The sequence below is a fragment of the Lepidochelys kempii genome, chromosome 14 (genome assembly GCF_965140265.1).
Source record: "Lepidochelys kempii isolate rLepKem1 chromosome 14, rLepKem1.hap2, whole genome shotgun sequence".
NCBI lineage: Eukaryota > Metazoa > Chordata > Testudines > Cheloniidae > Lepidochelys > Lepidochelys kempii.
Genome location: NC_133269.1, coordinates 26,563,510 through 26,582,767, shown reverse-complemented (window position 1 = coordinate 26,582,767; position 19,258 = coordinate 26,563,510). Strand labels below are relative to the sequence as shown.

Sequence of the window (19,258 nt, the reverse complement as noted above, 5' to 3'; positions counted from 1 at the left end):
CCAACTGGCAGAGGGGAGCCTCCCATAACACGTGGAGTGGGAAGCCAGTCCCACAGGATAGGAGCTGCCACAGTGAGGTCAATGAGGAGCGGGGTCACTTTCCAACCCCTTCCTCTCAGGCCTTCCCTCTGCATTGTGCCTGGATTAGGGTTGCAGGGCTGGGGGAGAGAGGACATATATATAATGGTGGGTCATTTTAAAAAAAGACAAAATGGAGTTGGTGGGTTGACTTAACAAAAATTTTGGCAACCAGTAGTCTAGCAATAGTATATCTGGTTCTCTTCTGTCTGAGCCAACTGTGGATGGAATACTCCTTTGGGAATGGGGGCTATGTCTTGTCTCCCCCTCTAGTGACCTCCACCTTGCCCAGACTAAAGGAGTAGCAAGTAATAGTTTTAACCTAGCTTTTTTTTAAAAAAAAAATTAGACTAAAGTTTTGACACGTTGCTGAAATCCCAGCATGTATCATTCTGTGATGACATATTGAGAGGACCTCTTTAGCAAACCATACAGTGCCAGTAAGAAGTTAGAGCCTAGTCCCCTCCCCTTCTTTTAAAGAAAAAAAATAGCCATGTATGTATTATGTGCCACTTAGAGCCTAATTAATGGAATTATTTAGCATTTTTTTTTTAGTTTAGCGCAAGTTTAATTTTACATGAACTGCAAAGATAACACTTAAAATTATGACAGATTCTGTTGGCATATCATATGTTGGCATATGTTAAGGGCTGTTATAAAGGTATGTTATAAATAGATCTCCGTGAATCGGATTAATGTGCAGCAAGGGAGAGCTAGGTAATATATTAGGGGGATAACTTTCTAACTGTAAGGATAGTTAAGCACTAGAATAGATTTCCAAGGGAGGTTGTGAAATCCTCATCATTAGAGGCTTTTAAGAACAGGTTAAATAAACATCTGTCAAAAATGGTCTAGGTAGACTTGGTCCTGCCTCAGTGCAGAGGGCTGAACTAGATGTCCTCTCAAGGTCCCTTTAAGCCCTACATTTCGGTAAGTGTGGTAATGTAACCTATCACTTAAATTAGCCTCTCTACCCGATGACTGGAGGAAAGCTAATGTAATGGCAATTTTTAAGAAATGCTTCAGAGGTGATCCTGGCAATTACAAGCTGGTAAACCTAACTTCAGTGCCAGGCAAATTCTTTGAAATTATAGTAAAGAACAGAATTATCAAACACATAAATGAACACACTATATTAGAGAAGAGTCAATATGGTTTTTATAAAAGGAAATCGTGCCTCACCAATCTATTAGCATTATTTTAGTGTATAAAAAGCATGAGGAAAGGGTGATTCAGTTCATATAGTGTACTTGTACTTTCAGAAAGCCTTTGACAAGGTCTGTAGTGAGGCAGGATGGCCTCCCTCTGGTACAGAGGGGGTTAACTTCCCTTGGTGGGCACAGCTAACCCCCCCTCGCTCACAGAAAGTATAAGAGCAGGGCCCTGTACCTCAGTTGGGGCTGGACCAGAGAAGGAGGCAGATGTCCCTCCCAGGGAGTTGAGTCCTCAGCTGAGCCTGTGACCAGCAGCAGAGAGAAAAGGCAAACCACTGCCCCAGGAGACAGGTGGAAGGGCTGTCTGACCACAAGTCTGAGAGCCAGGTCCAAGTGGTGATGGAGCAGCGCCAGCAGGAGCCCCTAGGAAGTAGCGCAGGGAAACAAGAAGTTGGTCTGGTTGTACTGCTGAGATGTGAGGCAACAGTCGCATGTCTCATCAGTTGTTCGGCTGCGTGCATGTGTTCCCTCTGTGTGCCACACTGGCTCTGACCAGATAGCCTGTATAGTAGGCTCCGATCAAACTGCCCAATAAGACCACCAGACTTGGTTTAGGCCAGGTTTATTACCAATGAAGCATGGTGCTAATGCCCCGGGCTCAGTGATTACAGGTACACTAACACGTATGCCCGTGATAATGGATGCAGCTGTCAGTGGCGGGACTTTCCACTGCCCCCTCGGCTGGACAAAGACACTCCCTCTGAGATACATCTTTATACACTGATACAAACAAGTTACGCATCAGCTTTGATGTAAGAGAGAAATAGAGGTCTATAAAATCATGCATGGTGTGGAGAAAGTGATAGAGAAGTATTACCCCTTCACATAATACGAGAACTAGGGGTCACCCAATGAAATTGATAGGCAGCTGGTTTACAACAAACCTAAGTACATCTTCACATAATGCACAAACTGTCGAACTTGTAGCTAGGGGAAGTTATGAAGGCCAAAAGTATAACTCAGTTAAAAAAGCATTAGATACGTTCATGGAGGATAGGTCCATCAATGACTATTAGACAAGATGGTCAGGTATAATACCCAATGCTCTGGGTGTCCCTAAACCTCTGCCTCCCAGAAGCTCGGACTGGAAACAGGGTGGATCCTGTTCTGTTCATTCCCGCTGAAGCATCTGGCACCAGCCACTGTCGGAAGACAAGATACTGGGTTAGATGGACCCCTGCTCTGACCCAGCATGGCCATTCTTATGGATTTAAGTACTTAATGTTAGGAACCTTGTTTTGAACATTTTTGTCTTTGTGGACATGGGCACTGAAACAGGAGTGCCAGAACAGAGAGGGCTAGAGGGCCATGGTCTCATCACTTTTAAAAGTGGGAGGGCTACACCCTCCCTCTTTACTGGCTGTAAGGTCAAGCAATGTGGGGGAGGAGGGAGCAAGCGGGGGCAGGGCCTCGGACGGGAAGGGATGGTGCAAGGGTAGGGCCACGGTTCAGGCACCAGTGTGCCCTTCCCCATTTTTAGGGAGCTTCCACTGCTCCTGCATGGAGAGATCTGTGACCTTGTAAGGGAGCCTGCTATTCTTGTGTCACTGTGAGATAACGGAAATCTTGACAGGTGCCAGAGAAAGTGGAGGGAGTACAAACCCACCCCCCTGGGTGCAGGATGCATGTTACTGCACATGTCAGAGTCCCATTAGAGTTTCCTCAATACTACTGGGGAAGAGGAAAATGGGCCAGATTCTCACCAGCTTATCCTGGTGTAAAACTGGAATAAATCTGGATCTTGCTGCATTTACTCCACATTTACACTGGCGTATGCAAGATCAGAAGGTGGTCAATAAGCACGTTTATAAGCCTAACAAAATTCTGAGCTAAGCCAGTGGTTCTTACACTGGGTATGAATATACTGCACTTAAAAACCCATGGCTCACCACTGTCAGCTGACTCAGGCTTATGGGCTGTTTAATTGTGGTGTAGACGTTCAGGTTCGGGCTGGAGCCTGAGCCTTAGAACCCTCCCACTCCCAGGGTCCTAGAGCCCAGGGTTCAGCCCAAGCCCAAATGTCTACACTGCGATTAAACAGCCAGAGCTCATCAGCTGACATAGGCCAGTTGCAGGTGTCTAATTGCAGCATAGATATACCCCCTGAGCTATGCAGAGCTCCTTTTTCAATGAAGCTGTGACAAAGACAGACTAACACGGCTGTTACTCTGAAACCTGTAATTAGAGGATTGTGTCTATATACAATTTACGAATTCCCATTTAATATTATAAACTCTCTGTATAGATTATCAATCTATAAATGCCATTTTGATTGTGAGGCTACTCTGCCTTCTCTGCTGACCTTTTACCTTCATCTTGGACAGAAATTCCAAGGACTAACAATGAAGGGTTATTAAACCTTGACTATTCTCTATGCACATGGAAGCACCTTTGTAGGATGTCACAGCTGTATGAGCCTGAATGGATCACTAAAAAGGACTGGAAAATCTGAGAAGCCCATGCCAAACCCAATCCCCAGCACATTGACACCTAGCAACCAACAACCCTCTCAGCAGGGAAACCGAGCAAAGACCCCAGCTCGAGATCAAAGGACTGGAAGGTGTGAGGCAGGGGATAAAGCGTGGGTTTCTGGAGGAAGGGATAGACACCTGGGAACTAAGAAGGTGAGAGAAAGTGCATGAGAGCTTGAACTTGGGTTCACAACAGCTGAGCTCTGGGATAACTAGCATGGACTATGCTTTCCCAGGCATTTCTCTGTGCTGATTTAAGGATTTTCAGATTCCGGAGCCTGGTGACTAATAAATGGTACCTTGTTTTGCAAAGGCTGGCTGTGTCACTGTAATACTCACTGACAGCCCTACACCATGAAGGGGACAGTACAAGTCTCCCACATGAGTCTGACTGGGCTGGATTCGCTGCAGGGAGCCACAGAGAGACAGAGATTGCCGGTGCCAACAGCCCAGTCTTGAAACCCAAAAAGCCTGTGGACTGCATGCATCCTTGGGGCTCAGCCTACTAAAGGAGTCACTCCCAGGAGACCTGTTACAGACTGGGACAGAGACCAGACCCTGTGACTCCATGATGACAAGGGCATAGAAGTGTTTTATTGTTTTTGTCTAAATCTGTACATTTCTTGGGGTATCTAAAGAGTAATTGTGTTAAACTTTTGCAAAACCTGTGTGTTATGCGCATCGGTTATCACATAGCCCTGGAGAGAGAAACCGTAAGCCAGACTGCCCACAAGTTTGGAGCACTGGGAAAAGGTTTACTGAGGTTATCAGTGTGTCTTGTGGGGTCAGAACCAGTCAGGATATGGGGCTGGGCCAGCTGGACCACCAGGTCCACTTATCTAAAGGAGCAATAGGTAGAGTCTGGGCCCAATAAGCATGCCTGAGGGACCAAAGACTGAGACAAACCTTGCTGGATTCTTCCCAGAGCAAGGGAAGCTTAAGAGCACATGGTTCCCCATTAGGACCCAAACAGCAACCTGGTGAGCATCTAGCAGGGGGAGCTGTACCAGAGCTAGGACAGAATGTCAGTCTTCAGACAGTGACTCTTCCTGCTAAGTCTAGCCAAAACCAGGACCCTCTTAGGACTTCATGACCAACTAAAAAATATCTGCCCCCTCCCCACAACCTCCGTACAACTGACTCGTGTCCTCCTTTGTTGAGTGACTATTTACTGAAAACTAAGCTATGCTCAAATTTGCAGAGAGCTCCAAAATTAAAGAAGGGGAGCAAATGCACAGCAAACAGCAAAGTGAGCTGTTGAGAAGAGAAGAGACTGACTGTCATAAATATAAAGGGAAGGGTAACCACCTTTCTGTATACTGTGCTGCAAAATCCTTTCACCTGCAAAGGGTTAAGAAGCTAAGGTAACCTCGCTGGCACCTGACCCAAAATGACCAATGAGGGGACAAGATACTTTCAAATCTGGAGGGGGGGAAAAAGGCTTTTGTCTGTCTGTGTGATACCTTTGTTGGGAACAGATCAAGGATGCAAGCCCTCCAACTCCTGTAAAGTTAGTAAGTAATCTAGCTAGAAAATGCGTCAGGTTTTCTTTGTTTTGGCTTCTAAATTCGCTGTGCTGGAGGGAATTTGTATTCCTGTTTTTGTGTCTTTTTGTAACTTACGGTTTTGCCTAGAGGGATTCTCTATGTTTTGAATCTGACTGCCTGTGAGATTATCTTCCATTCTAATCTTACAGAGTATTTCTTTTATCTTTGTTCTGTTCTTCTAATAAAGTTCTGTTTTTTTAAGGATCTGATTGGGTTTTTAGGATCTTAAGAAACCCAAGCTAGTCTGTGCTCAATTTGTTTATTCTCAAGCCTCCCCAGGAAAGGGGGTGTAAGGGTTTGGCAGGATTGCTGGGGGAAAGAGGAACTCCAAGGGGTCCTTTTCCCTAGTTCTTTTTTAAAGCGCTTGGTGGTGGCAGCATACCCTAGTCCAAGGGCAAAGATTTTGTGCCTTGGGGAAGTTTTTAACCTAAGCTGGTAGAAATAAGCTTAGGGGGTCTTTTATGCGGGTCCCCACATCTGTACCCCAGAGTTCAGAGTGGGGAAGGAACCTTGACACTGCCCCTCAAACGAAGTATTGTGGATTAATGATGATTGTTTGCTATTATTTTTTACAAGTGAACGTTTGTCAGTAGAGAGTGAAACCTGAAGTCTTGTCCTTCAGAGAAACTCACAAAGAGTTGCCCTTTTTTCAAAATAGCCATCATCTTCTGTTATCCTCAGTTAGGATGCCCTCTTTCAAAATGGTGACTGCCTCCCATTGTTCCCCATGAGAAAGAATCAAAACCGAGCTCAGGGAAGATGGTATGCAGGCTTTTGGGAGGCAGAGAGGAAAGCTGTGAGGAGCAGTGGCAGTGCCATATTTCCTGAGGGCAGCTTCTGGCCTCAGTCCCATTGAAAACAATATGAGATGGCAACCATTTTAAGAGACAGTAGGGCTTCATGGAATTTGCTGTAGACCATTTATCAGTGCTGCTGCACTTCCAATTATGAACAGCAAAAAATGGCCAATACCCTTAAAATATTTCTCCAAATGTAGTCAACCTCCCTAAAATCTCATGCACAAAGAGTCTGTGTTATTGCATTAACATCATCAATAGGGACAAAAAAAAAGTCTTGACATAAGATGCTAAATTTCTAAAAATACCCATTTAATTTTAACATAATTACTCAAATACTTAGAAAATTCATTCTGTATTCAAAGGGCAAATGATTAAGCTTGGAGAGGACATACTGTATTTGTCATACACAAAGGCTGAATCCCTGCTTTTAATACAAAACCAAACTTAACCTTAACTATGAAACTGCAATTGGTGCCTCCATAACAGATGAAGCAGACAAAGGGTAGGAAGGGAAATAAAAGAACAGCTTGGTGTAATGACTTGGTTTAGGTCATACAGGAGGTCAGTGGTGGAGTTGGGAATAGAATGCAGGCCTCTGACTCCTAGGCTGGTGTCCTAGCCACTGGACTATAGTACCTGTCAATCCTTCCCATAGTCCCATGTCTTCGCTGGCCCATCAGTCAGTAATAAAGACTACAACAGCCATACTTGACACCTTTAATACTTTGTGGAGAAGATTTCTAAGAAATTTGTGATTCAGCTGAGAAGCAACTCTGCAGTTCTCCAAAAACCTTCTGAATTTCTTGTCCACTTTCAGCCTAGGTATGGCAGAGACTGAGCTCTTCTCATTGACTAAACAGACAGAACAGCTACCCCTGCTAGTTGTTTCAGGTCTCCCAGAAGCCATTGATATCACTGCCCATAAGAGTCTGGCTGCTCACCTGCAGGCCCTGAGGGAGGAGGAGAGGATCACATTTGAATGTTTCTGTCCTTTTTAGGAGTTCCTAGCAGACGCTGCTGTACAATTGTTCATCCACACTAAGGGCACATATTTACCAGGATCTAGTCTGCCCCTGCTCCTGTTCATTGTGGTACTGGAGGAGACAGTGATACAGGGGCTGTGGTGTCATCACTACATGAAGGACACAGTTTGAAATCCACAGGTTGGTCCATGGAAAGAGGAGATGGATGGATAATGATAACAAATCTCAAACCGCGCTGTTTGAGGCAGCAATGTGCTCTTGGGCCATAGTTGCAGTTCCTGTTGTTCTGATACCAGTTTTCAACTGAGAACCGAAAGCTGAAGGCAAATAGCTGTTTGAATATTTATTGTGTGTGTTTGTTCCTGCCTGGTTAAATCACAGTTTTGCAGTGAGTTGGCCAGGATGATCGCATCTCTGAGTTCATGTAAATGTAAAGCCATGTTACAAAGGGGAAGAGCGAGAGAGAAATTGCGACCATCAGACGAATTCCACCCAGGGGATTTCTGGAAAGAACAAAAGACAGTTGTGTTATTTCAGATCAAACCCAGCTAGCAACAGAGGTGTCTGGGTCTGGGGTGAGGCTCCTCATCAGACTGAGGAGCCTGGAGAAAAGCAGTGCTGATGAGCTGCAATCAGCGTACCACAAAACCTCTCTGGCCGCTGCTGCTGTAAGTGGCTTCTCTGAAGCGCCTGCTCCCAAACTCTGCCTTTACTGTGACAGGAGAACAGAACAGGCAGCAGCACGGGTCCAGGAGCCTGCCCACTTGTTCCCCTTCTCTGCTCCTTTCCAACCTGCACTGAAGAGCTGCTCAGCTGCCCCAAGTCCATGTGGCTACATCCCCCTCAACTTTTAGTGACGGACACCAAAGACTCCCTTCCTGCAGCCACAGCAGCACAGAGACAGACCCCTGTTCAACAAGTTAGAATCCAGGCAGTGTCAGAGCAATGGGAGGCAGAAAGGCAAGGATTTCAACCTGGGGCAGAAAGCAGCCAGATTTTCCTAGACTGATAGTTTGGGAGTACTACTTTTTTTCCAGCTTCCACATGCAGATTCCCCAGACTATATTTTCACTGGGCACACACCAAAATATAATTCTTTGTGACCTGGTGTAAATGAGGCAAACACACATGATGCACCTCCATGGCTGCATCTTGACTGACGGGGGAAGTGACGACCACAAGGAACAAAGACTGAGTTAAGAGTATTTTTGTGTTTGTTTCTTTTTGAAATGAGGGTATATTTTAGTCTTAAAGTGAGGCCTAATGGCATGCCCTAACGGCAGGCATACTCTTTGCACCCTTTAGTACGCTAGGTCTGGGCTTTCCTTGATTTGAGGAACTGCGCTGAGATTTTGTGGTGTGGATAGAGATCACCACACTTGTGCTGGGTCTGGATTTGATTTTAGCTCACCAGAAAAGCTTATGTAGTAACACACTGTGCCATTTAACCCTTCTCTACACAAATAACAAAGCAGATGGATAGTCTCTATTGCTACTTTCCTTTAAACACTGGCTCCTGGCCTATTACAGAAACTGTTTCCTTGCAGTGCATGGCATGCAGGTACTGCTCTCTAAAGATAACATCTCTGCAGGGCTCCTGGATCTTCTCTCTTTCATTCTAATGGAACAGCCCTAACTCTTAAGGCTTTCTGATGGATGAGAGCAGTATTAGTGGGACAGAGCCCCTCCTGGGCATCACACCCCACTCTTTTTAGGGCAGTGGTTCTCAACCAAGGATACATGTACACCTGGGGGTAGGCAGAGGTCTGTCAGGAGGTACCTCAACTCATCTAGATATTTGCCTAATTTTACCACAGGCTACATAAAAAGCACTAGCAAAGTCAGTACAAACTAAAATTTCATACAATTACTTGTTTATACTGCTCTATATACGATACACTGAAATGTAAATACAATATTTATAATTATATGATAAAAAGGAGAAAGTAATAAATTTTTCAGTACGACTGTGCTGTGACACTTTTGTACTTTTATGTCTGATTTTGTAAGCACGTAGTTTTTAGATGAGGTGAAACTTGGGGTACACCAGACAAAGCAGGCTCCTGAAAGGGGTGCCGCAGTATGGAAAGGCTGAGAGTCACAGCTCTAGGGTACAAATACTGCCCTTGAGGCGCTCAGAGAAGGAGCAGGAGCTGCAGCATGTTGCAGACTGCTCTGGATCCCAGCAATGCTCACTGAGCAGCTGTTCATTTTCCAGCCCCATCTTACAGTCAGAGCTGGTGCAGCTTTTCCAAACACTGAGGTCTTTGCTTTGATGCTGGTTTAATGCCCAGCAAAATTTTGTCATCTCCCTCCCAGGTTCCAGGTTCTGTCTCCCTCTCCTCCTACGACGACTGCAGAGAATCTGCTTATGCTGATGGCAGCGGAGTCGGCCCACTCCTCATTAGGGTCCTTTCTTACATACGTTATGCCCCATTACTAGCGTTCTAATGGAAACACTTTTGCCACCTTGGTTTTTGCAGTTACTGCCTGCATCCACTATAACACTATGCTACCGCTATACACAGTCTCTTTTTATGAAGAAACATCCCCACCTTCAGACTCTGCAGGAGGAGCAACAGGTTTCCTTCAAGTTGTCCTCTGGACCAGGTTTGCCTCACCTTTTTTCCCTTTTGCTTTATGCCGCTTATGACCAGCAGACCTTGTCCTTCCAGAAACCCAAATGAACATGGTGCTGTGCCCAAGTCTGAGCAGAATTTAGACAATAATATGCAGCAAGGCAGCACACAGCCAAAATCACCTATGGATAGGAAACAGCTAGCTGCAGCCAGCCCTGAAGTATATACCCTATCACGAACCATGAATATACAAATGGATTAAAGACTTACTTTGCTGAATTGCGGCAAAGATTCATCCATATTGTAATAATCACCAGACCAAACAACTCCCTATACAAAATAAATACATAAATGAAAAAATAATAAAAATCAGAATACAGTGTGCACAAGTATTTGCTTACACAAAGGACAAATTCTCTGCAAAAGTAACGGGTAGGCGTGCAAGCTCCCCCTAAGAGGAATTAGATTTACTATTAAAGCCGGATCTGAGCTCACAGAAATCTGAATGGAATTCCTACTCCACATGCACACAACCAATTTACAGAATCTGCACAGATTTCTGCTTCCATTTTCTATTAGACTCCTTTTAATACTAAATATAATGATATGACAGTTGAATATGTACAAACTCATGGCCGTTGAACCAAAATTTTTACAGACTACAGATAAACCCGTAAACTACGCCTCAGGGTGTCCATTTAAACGGCAACTTAAGACACGATCACTTTTACCTTGTGCACAAGCAAGCACCTTGCTTACTTAAACAAAAAGGAATATCTGAGTCTCTGCCTAGTGGGAGTTTGCCTCCTTCACTTTCAACCCCCTTTCCTCCATGCTTGGCAGTAGTGGGGATTGTGCCATCAAGTCTCCAACAGCTTGACAGGTAGGTACATTCCAGAAACGTAGGTACATGGTACCCTCCAAACAAAATTTGGGGGATGAAAATTGATTTTTTTTAACGTTTTCTATTTTGTTATTTAAATTATAATTTTTTCTTATTAAAAATAAACCACTTTAAAATGAAATCTGAATTTAATACAAAACATATGTTAAGACCTAAACTACTTGTATCTTTGAACATTTAAATAAACAATAAATATACTGAATCCATTAGCCTCTATGAATTAAAGGATGCTTTTCTATATAAAGGTGTTTTGCCCGAGTCTAACTTTTGAGGTCAAGCTTTATAAATATGGTACAATAGTTCAGCCTATCTCACTTTCAAGAAACTTAGATGAGAGTAGGAATTTAAGCTCCAGTCACTTTTCAAATATGTTTGTGTAAAACTTTCCTGAAATAATCCATTTAATTCACAGACCACAGTTAATCCCTTTGTTTAATAAATTATTTAGTTGTGAATGTGAAACATGTTTTGATATGGGAATTTTATTTACCCAAAACTTTTACGTTTGTTTTAATAAAAAATAAATCATATATGCAGTTGTGCGTGTTTAATTAAATTCCAGTTACCATCCTAATGAAGTTAACTTTTTGCTCATGATTTGTTTAACTATCTAGTGAATAAGCAATATCATTTGCCCTTTTCTGACATACTAAAAATGTATGGTTAATAAGAATTTGAAAATATTAAGCTATATAATTGTTTACATAAATGTATATAGTTATAGTGCACCCTCTCAGGTAGCAAAGAGATGTACCAAATCTAGTGTAAAGGCTCTATTTAGTTGTAAATCAACACATTGTAATGGTTATATCAACCAATGAGAGTGCACCTTTCTTCAGAAAATAACTGAAGTGCAAATGTAAAAGTTTATTAAAACTGATGATTTAAATCACTTTATTTACATCAATCCACCCTGAACACAATTCTGAAAAAACTTACCCAATTCCTGCCTCTAAAGCTCTGAACACAGAACACAGGGTGCTTCCAAGGTGCACAGTGCCAGTCTTGTGAGTTTTGAAAGCCAGTACCGACCCCTACCCCATCCCCATCTGTGACTGACCAAAGCAAAGAGAACAGGGGATTCAGCCAAGCTGCAACCTGTGCTCACTGGCCCCTTCGTCAACGGTTTGTCCAACATACTGCTGGACTAGCAACATCCAGGCTGAGTTCCTTACTAGCCTGACTCCCTTCTTTTTAGGGCCAACCCACTCACTGTAGCAATCAAAAACTGAAGCTTGGTCTGCCTGGGAGTGAGCTGCCAGAGGGACAATCTGCTTCATGCATGGGCTGTATGGATTAGGACAGAATAGATGCATTACTCACCTTCCTTCCTCTTCATGCAAGATGTTACTTTCTGCATAAGCGAACAAAGAGCACCCCAAGGCAACGGTTCCAACTAAACAAGCAGCAGAATGCAGATCTGACAGGCTCCTCCAGATGACATTATCTGGGGAAGAACAGACTGGAGCTACTAAATGCTTATGAACATACTACATGAAGTACATCCCAAGTCTTCCAGACTGTAAAGAGGCTGCGTGAAAATGGACCCTTCCACAAACACACATGCACTAGGAAGGAGGGATGCAGGAGTGTCTGCTGCAATACTAGGTAGGACTTGCTCTTTTATGTATCCAGGTGTTTGGAATGGCAAAGGAATTCTGGTCTAGAAATACTGTTGACAAATGCAAGCTCTGGGTGGATTTCAGATTCTGAGTTCCTGGGAAACAACTCCTTGGCAGCACCACAGCTCTGAAGACCATCACAGATCCTCCCTAGGAAACAGAAACATGCTCCACTGTTCAATGGCTTCATAAAAGGCCATGGAGAATTACAAACTGAAGCCTCTACATAGCAAGGAGCATGACTTCCTGACACCCTATGCCCACTGTCAAGCTCTTGGCAGTGACATCAGGGTGCTCCCCGTAATTCTAGGGCATGAGCTGTCCCTGCCTCAAAATATTTCAGGAAAGATTAGAAGGGGCCCGGACACAGGCTCTTGTGGCTTACAGGTCCATGCTGGAGGGCTACGGGAGGCATAGGTAAGTGAATAACAAATGGTTCTCTGGCTGACCTCCATAATGACAAGTCAACAAATGGAAAACCAGAAGGCTTAAACAAAATCTCTTGAGGGCTGAACCCTCCAGTGGATGGAGAGCTCCAAGCAAGAGCTGATCATTATAGGCTCCCAATATAGAAAAGAGCTGTGTATGATTTTTTACTTTGCAACAGGTCTACATAGAAGGCTGATGGTTCTGTTGAACTGGCTGCAGCTCAGGGCCTTTCACAGTCCTAATGTGAAATGCTTCTTATTGATTTGGCAATATCAAAATTAAAATAATTAGGAAAAACAAATGTCCTGAAAATAATCAAGTATGCTGAAAATAAACTTTAGGCTATCTAAACCAAAAGAATCTGGAAAAATTATTTCCCTTTTCAACACTCCTGTTTGTTTACTTTTGGCATTTATCTCAATTTGGGCATTGAAAACAGACTTTCAGTTTCACTTTCAGGCTCTCATGCACTAGCAAAATGCTGCAATGTTGAGGTTGCAAATGCTGCAGAGCAAGGTTTATTTATGAGCAGTGACTGTTACACTTTCATTTAACAAAGCCAGCATTTTAGGTGGCAGAGTTGATGCAGCATGTTACAGAAGAGACACTGTGCTCTCTCATGGAAACTTTACTTTGTTTTTGTTGGGATTTTCCTTAATCCAAAATAAAATTCATTCAGCATATATGGTTGTCATTTAGCATATAAAAAACAATTTCTCAAAATTTTTTCCAATGAGAGAAAAAAAAATCAAGGAAATACTTCTAGTGATCTTAGATTGTATAAATCTTACTTTTATTTTCTGGGCCAAATTTGGCCTTACAGGGACCCTGTAAATACAGCCGCATCGGTCTCAGCCAGCAGATAACATTCCCCAGTGACTATACAATCTTAGAACTCCTACCATGCCATATTATAACCACTAAAAATATTACACTGCTGTATGTGCACCTTCTGTGGTAATCACAGTATTTGGTAGTTATACCGTTATCTCTTCAGAACACTGTACAGACATTAACTCTCAGCCCTCCTAGGACACAGGTAAGAATTATCCCAGTTTTACAGATGGGGAAACAGAGAGAAAAGTTCAGTGACTTGCCAATGGGAGCAGCAGAGCCAAAGACTAGAACATGGAAGTTTCTGGCTCGCAGTCTCGTGCACAGCCCAATAGATCACCATTTAGTACTAGAACCAGACTGTTGCGGCATAGGTGCAGTAATAAGGATGTCTCAGGATGAGGAATTGATGCAGAGAGAATGGACTAAATCCATTTCTAGGACATCCATCTGCAAACAGGAAAGCAGTCACCATCACTCCTGGGAATGAGCACCTTACTACCTGCAGTCATGGACAGCTGAGCACATTTCCATGCAGCCCTGGGTTTGCATCCTACCATGGCAAAAAATGAAAACTAATCTCTTTGAGGTGAAGATCTGACGAGTGAGTCCATTTAGAATGCCAATATCATACCTGTAATTGACGGATTAAGGCCAACAAGCAGCGTAAGGACAGCAGGTACAATGTAGACCACCTGTTAGTGAGATATTGCAAGTCCACTCTGTAGCATGAGAAGGCAGAGCACAGAGAAGCAGCCACATCCCATCCAGCTCATTTACACAATGCAGCAGAGCAGGTGATCTGGAGCGATTACAATACACAGAGGTGATGTGGAGCCCAGAGGTACTCAGGTCAGGAGGTGTGAGCCCCAGGGAAGGAGGAGAAGAGATAGTTTGGTGCCTGCCCTAGACAAAGATGGTAGGGGGTGGGGGTAAGCAAAGTGGAATAAAAACCCCTGGAAATGTCATGCAGGTAATCAAACTTGAGTAACCTGTCCACCGCCTTTCCACACCCAGGTCACTATTCAGAGGGAAGATGATGTTCCCAAAAGGTGTAATTTTAAAAAGCTGTTTATTTTAATCAAGGATGAGGATTTAAAACTCATCCAAAGCAGGCTTCAGGTTTTACCTGCTCCAGGCAGAATTACAGAACCCATTCAGGTGGTTTGAAGTCACCCAAGTGTTGTGAACTTGTGCGCCACAGGTCAGGCCAAAGCTAGAAGAGTCATTGCAAACCTTTCAGAAGGGCGTTGTAACAGAAAAGAGGGCAGATGTCCAACAAAGGAGCAAATTTAGGATTCTCTCCTATAAAATGCTCCAGAGTCTTCAGCAGCTAGGAAAGTCTGTAGTCATACTCACTATCCACAGTCCTGCATCAGGGTCATTTATCTGGAATAACAAAGAGGTCAGAATGAGCACTCAGACAAGATCTTACAGGCTTTCACCTGGTGTCAGGATTCTCAAACCTACATTTGTCCTCCCGGCTGGGTCAAGAATAAAAAGTACTTTATTAAAGGATCCTCCTGGTTCAGATTTCTCTTATTTTGGAGAGGAGAGTTGGTTAGAGCCAGCACGTGTGCATAAGCACCCTGCACTGCTGTTGTCATCATCTGGATGCATGTAATAGAGAATCCAGCGATCAAAATTTTGTTGAGCAGGGGAAGCACATTTTCCCCAATTATGCCAACTGTCACCAATTTAAACAGAATTATGGGTGACAGTTTCTTCTTGATAACACCAAAGAATAAGAGCAGGGGGCAGCTTTCAATGCTAACACTAGGGCAAAACTGCCAGTCTGAGCCAGCTGGAGTTTGGATTCAATCAAGGAAGATTGTACTTTGGGTTCAGTACTAGCTTGAGAATAAAGAGATCTGGCCTCTGTTCCCAACTTTACTTAGTGGGTGACAGTACCCTTGAGCAAGTCACTTCCCCTCTCTGTGCCTCAATTGCTCCATCTGTAAAACACATCACCCCTTCAGCGGACTTTTAATTTTCCATAATATTATATTCTGATCAAAGATTTTCTAGCTTTGCCTAAGGAAACTCTCCCCCGAGAGTCATACTTTTTCAGGTCCCTCTGGCTGATAACTCAGGATTATAACTGAAATGCAGGGTATTAGTTACGAAGTGTTTGTAATTTCGCTTTCATGTATTTAGGAAACGCTGAACAGTTATTGTGACTTTTTTCTGTATTGTAGTTTAAATAAATTACCAAAACAATTGAAATTGGTGTGATTATATTGCATTCTTTTGACAAATAAAATGTGCAGAATTTTTTATTTTTTTAAGCAGACTCCCTCCAGGAGTAAATCCTGCCACATATCTCTACCCTCCATACGCTGAGTCATTGGCACATTAAGGGCGCCCCGTTGGTTCTACTGCCTGGTGAACTGGGAAAGCCAACTCGATGTTACAGGGGAGGAGTGGGGAGCTGTACACGGCAGTCATGAAGATGTGTAAAACCATTGCTGTTGCACTGGGAGAAGTGGGCTGGAGAAGAGCTGGGCTTTGACAAACCACCTATAGTATCCAGCAAACACAGCTCCTCCATGTCTCACATCAGCTGGAGGTTGGGTAGGATGGGTAGAGATAGGGCAGCAGGGCTCCCCGTTGACTCTGTGGTTGTGCACAGCCCTGTTACCTAGCCCAGCTCCTCAGCTTTAATACACAATCTGATGCAAAATTTAGGTCCAGTTTGTCACAGAGCCCATGGAGCCTTATTTATGGCTTGGCTGAGGTATAGTAAAGTAAATTATCTATCTTGTTCACTCTGGGCAATCCGATTTAACGTCTGTCTAGATTTAACCTGCATTATGTGTACACAGGCTATGGTGGTGGATTCCAGTCACTGAAGAACTGTATTTCCTCCTTTACAATTTCCTTGTCTATTTCAAGCCCCATTTTATGCTGTAACAACAGTAGGTTTTTCCAGCATTAAATTATTTTTCTTTATTTAATATTTATTAATTACCAATTTTCCTATGTTCCCTCTTTAGTCCTGCATATAGCCAGGTTTGATAAAATACTGTTCTCTTTTCTTTTGATTTTATCTCTGGAATATACATAAATTTCCTCTCATCTGACTTTCCTCGTATGAATTGCTCCACCTAATTAAAGGGAATGACAATCTCAAAGAGAACTGCTCCCTGATAAAACTACACTTCCACCAAACTCCTTGAGGGGCTTAGGAAGCCCCACTCCACCATGAACAGCCCCAAACTGGCAGTGTATGATGGCAGGGTTAAGCCATGAAAAAGGTTCTGTCTTATGACAGACGAAAGCTACATCACTTCTTGATGACATTCCTCACGACATCTGACCACGATGGGCTGCAGCAACGAACTGCTACTGCCATTACACAGCCAAAACCACAGGACCTCTGAGTACATGCAGCATTCCACAGAACAGAACATCACAGTGAAGTTTACACACTGGCCTGTTACACAAGCACAGCAGCAAGCTTCTCTATGAGCCATTTCCACACCAAACTCCATGAACAATAATCTGCAAATGAAAACTCCAGTCCTGTGAACTGGCACGGGGAGTGGATTATCGTTAGGGATGTCAGACAATTACAAAAATTGCAATTAGTAGCGAGACTAAAAAAAATAATCACAGTTTTTAATCACAGTGTTAAACGATAATAGAGTAACATTTATTTAAATATTTTTGGATGTTGTCTACATTTTCAAATATATTGATTTGAATTACAACTAGGGTGACCAGATGAAACAGAGAAAATATCGGGACACAAGGGGGAAGGAAAAAAAAAAGTGGCCAGAGTTGCAGAAGGAAAAAAACCCAAAAAATAAAAAACGTCAGACCGGCCAAAGCCGCAATATCAGGTCAAATGGCGTCCCGACTGTGCATCGGTTGGGACTCGGGACAAAAATTTAAAAATCGGGACAGTCCCGATTTTATTGGGACATCTGGTCACCCTAATTACAACACAGAATACAAAGTGTACAGTGCTCACTTTATATTATTGCATCAGATTACAAATATTTGCACTGTAAAAAGATACAAGAAAAGGAGTACTTGTGGCACCTTAGAGACTAACCAATTTATTTGAGCATAAGCTTTCGTGAGCTACAGCTCACTTCATCGGATGCAGCTCACAAAAGCTTATACTCAAATAAATTGGTTAGTCTCTAAGGTGCCACAAGTACTCCTTTTCTTTTTGCGAATACAGACTAACACGGCTGTTACTCTGAAACCAAACAAAAGAAACAGTATATTTCAATTCACCTCATGCAAGTACTGTAGTGTGATCAAGAGAATATCGGGACACAAGGGGGACCCCATCCACCCTCCTCCTCCCCCAGCCCCTTTCCCCATTCACCCTGCAGCCTGACTGACCCCATCCACCCTCCTCCTCCTCCTCCTCCTCCTCCTCCCCCAATCCCTTTCCCCATTCACCCCTAGCCCCTTTCCCCATTCACCCTGCAGCCTGACTGACCCCATCCACCCTCCTCCTCCTCCCCCCAATCCCTTTCCCCATTCACTCCCAATCCCTTTCCCCATTCACCCCGCAGCCTGACTGACCCCATCCACCCTCCTCCTCCCCCCAATCCCTTTCCCCATTCACCCCCAGCCCCTTTCCCCATTCACCCTGCAGCCTGACTGACCCCATCCACCCTCCTCCTCCTCCCCCCAATCCCTTTCCCCATTCACTCCCAATCCCTTTCCCCATTCACCCCGCAGCCTGACTGACCCCATCCACCCTCCTCCTCCCCCAATCCCTTTCCCCATTCACCCCCAGCCCCTTTCCCCATTCACCCTGCAGCCTGACTGACCCCATCCACCCTCCTCCTCCCCCAATCCCTTTCCCCATTCACCCCCAGCCCCTTTCCCCATTCACCCTGCAGCCTGACTGACCCCATCCACCCTCCTCCTCCCCCAATCCCTTTCCCCATTCACCCCCAGCCCCTTTCCCCATTCACCCTGCAGCCTGACTGACCCCATCCACCCTCCTCCTCCCCCCAATCCCTTTCCCCATTCACTCCCAATCCCTTTCCCCATTCACCCCCAGCCCCTTTCCCCATTCACCCTGCAGCCTGACTGACCCCTTTCCCCATTCACTCTCCTCCCCCCATTCGCCCTCGGCCCGGCCTCACCTGCACGGCGGCCGCCAGCCCGAAGAAGGCGGCCATGAGCAGGTTGCAGAGTCTCCACAGGCGGCCCGGCCCGGCGCCGCTCCCCGCCATGGTGCAGGCCGCGCCGAGCTCCACCTCGCCTGGGCGGGCCCGGCTCGGACCCGGGGCTGACGGGGCGGGGCTCCCTGGTCGGCGGGTGCGTAACGGGGCGGGGCTCGGTCCCCGATGGTGGGGGTAACGGGGCGGCGGGCGGCCTCGGACCCCCCCCCGGGAAAGACATAGGACGGAGTCGCAAAAGCCAAAGACAAGGCTCAGCCGCATCGAGGCCGGGGCAGACCAGAGCCCCCGGGTACAGGCGGGAAAAGACCAGCGACGTTTTGGTCAGTTTCACGGGAGTGGCTCCAGGATGCAGCTGGAGGAGAGAAATCCAGGCGTTGGTTGCCCGCAGTGTGTCTGAGTTTAAAAGTGAAAAGAAGAAGGGGGGACAGAAGAAGAAGACGGGCAGGGTCAAGGGTGGATTTTTTCAGGATGGAGAGACCCTCCTTTTAAGGGAAGAGGCCAAAAGCGAGCAAAGGGTGTAGGAAGGGAGAGAATAGGAGTGAAGAGGTCACGAGCTGGGAAGGATCGAGGGGGCAGGTGGAGGTGAGAGCCGAGGAGAAACCTCTGCATCAGTGACAGGAGGAGGAGGAGGAGGGTGGCTG

The 19,258-nt window shown here is 44.8% G+C and overlaps 1 protein-coding gene across 1 annotated transcript; it reads right to left on the bottom strand.

The window, feature by feature from the left end:
* Positions 1-6,813: 6,813 nt before the first annotated feature.
* TMEM220 (transmembrane protein 220) lies at positions 6,814-18,893 on the bottom strand. The gene is made up of 6 exons (XM_073311879.1): positions 18,579-18,893; positions 14,821-14,850; positions 14,096-14,156; positions 11,900-12,023; positions 9,943-10,002; positions 6,814-7,596 (listed from the first exon to the last, which is right to left on the bottom strand). Exons 1-6 carry the CDS (start codon positions 18,876-18,878, stop codon positions 7,464-7,466), a joined length of 708 nt encoding a protein of 235 aa, XP_073167980.1. The 5' UTR covers positions 18,879-18,893; the 3' UTR covers positions 6,814-7,463.
* Between the last annotated feature and the right edge of the window lie 365 nt (positions 18,894-19,258).

What these genes read in the sequence shown, in the direction of transcription:
- TMEM220 (XM_073311879.1), bottom strand. Translation starts at nt 18,878, where the DNA reads ATGCGGCTGAGCCTTGTCTTTGGCTTTTGCGACTCCGTCCTATGTCTT. An exon ending in CTGATGCAGGACTGTGGATA is followed by an intron (nt 14,157 to 14,820) that starts GTGAGTATGACT and finishes TCTCACTAACAG; the next exon opens with GTGGTCTACATTGTACCTGC. An exon ending in CTTTGCCGCAATTCAGCAAA is followed by an intron (nt 7,597 to 9,942) that starts GTAAGTCTTTAA and finishes TGTTCTTTCCAG; the next exon opens with AAATCCCCTGGGTGGAATTC.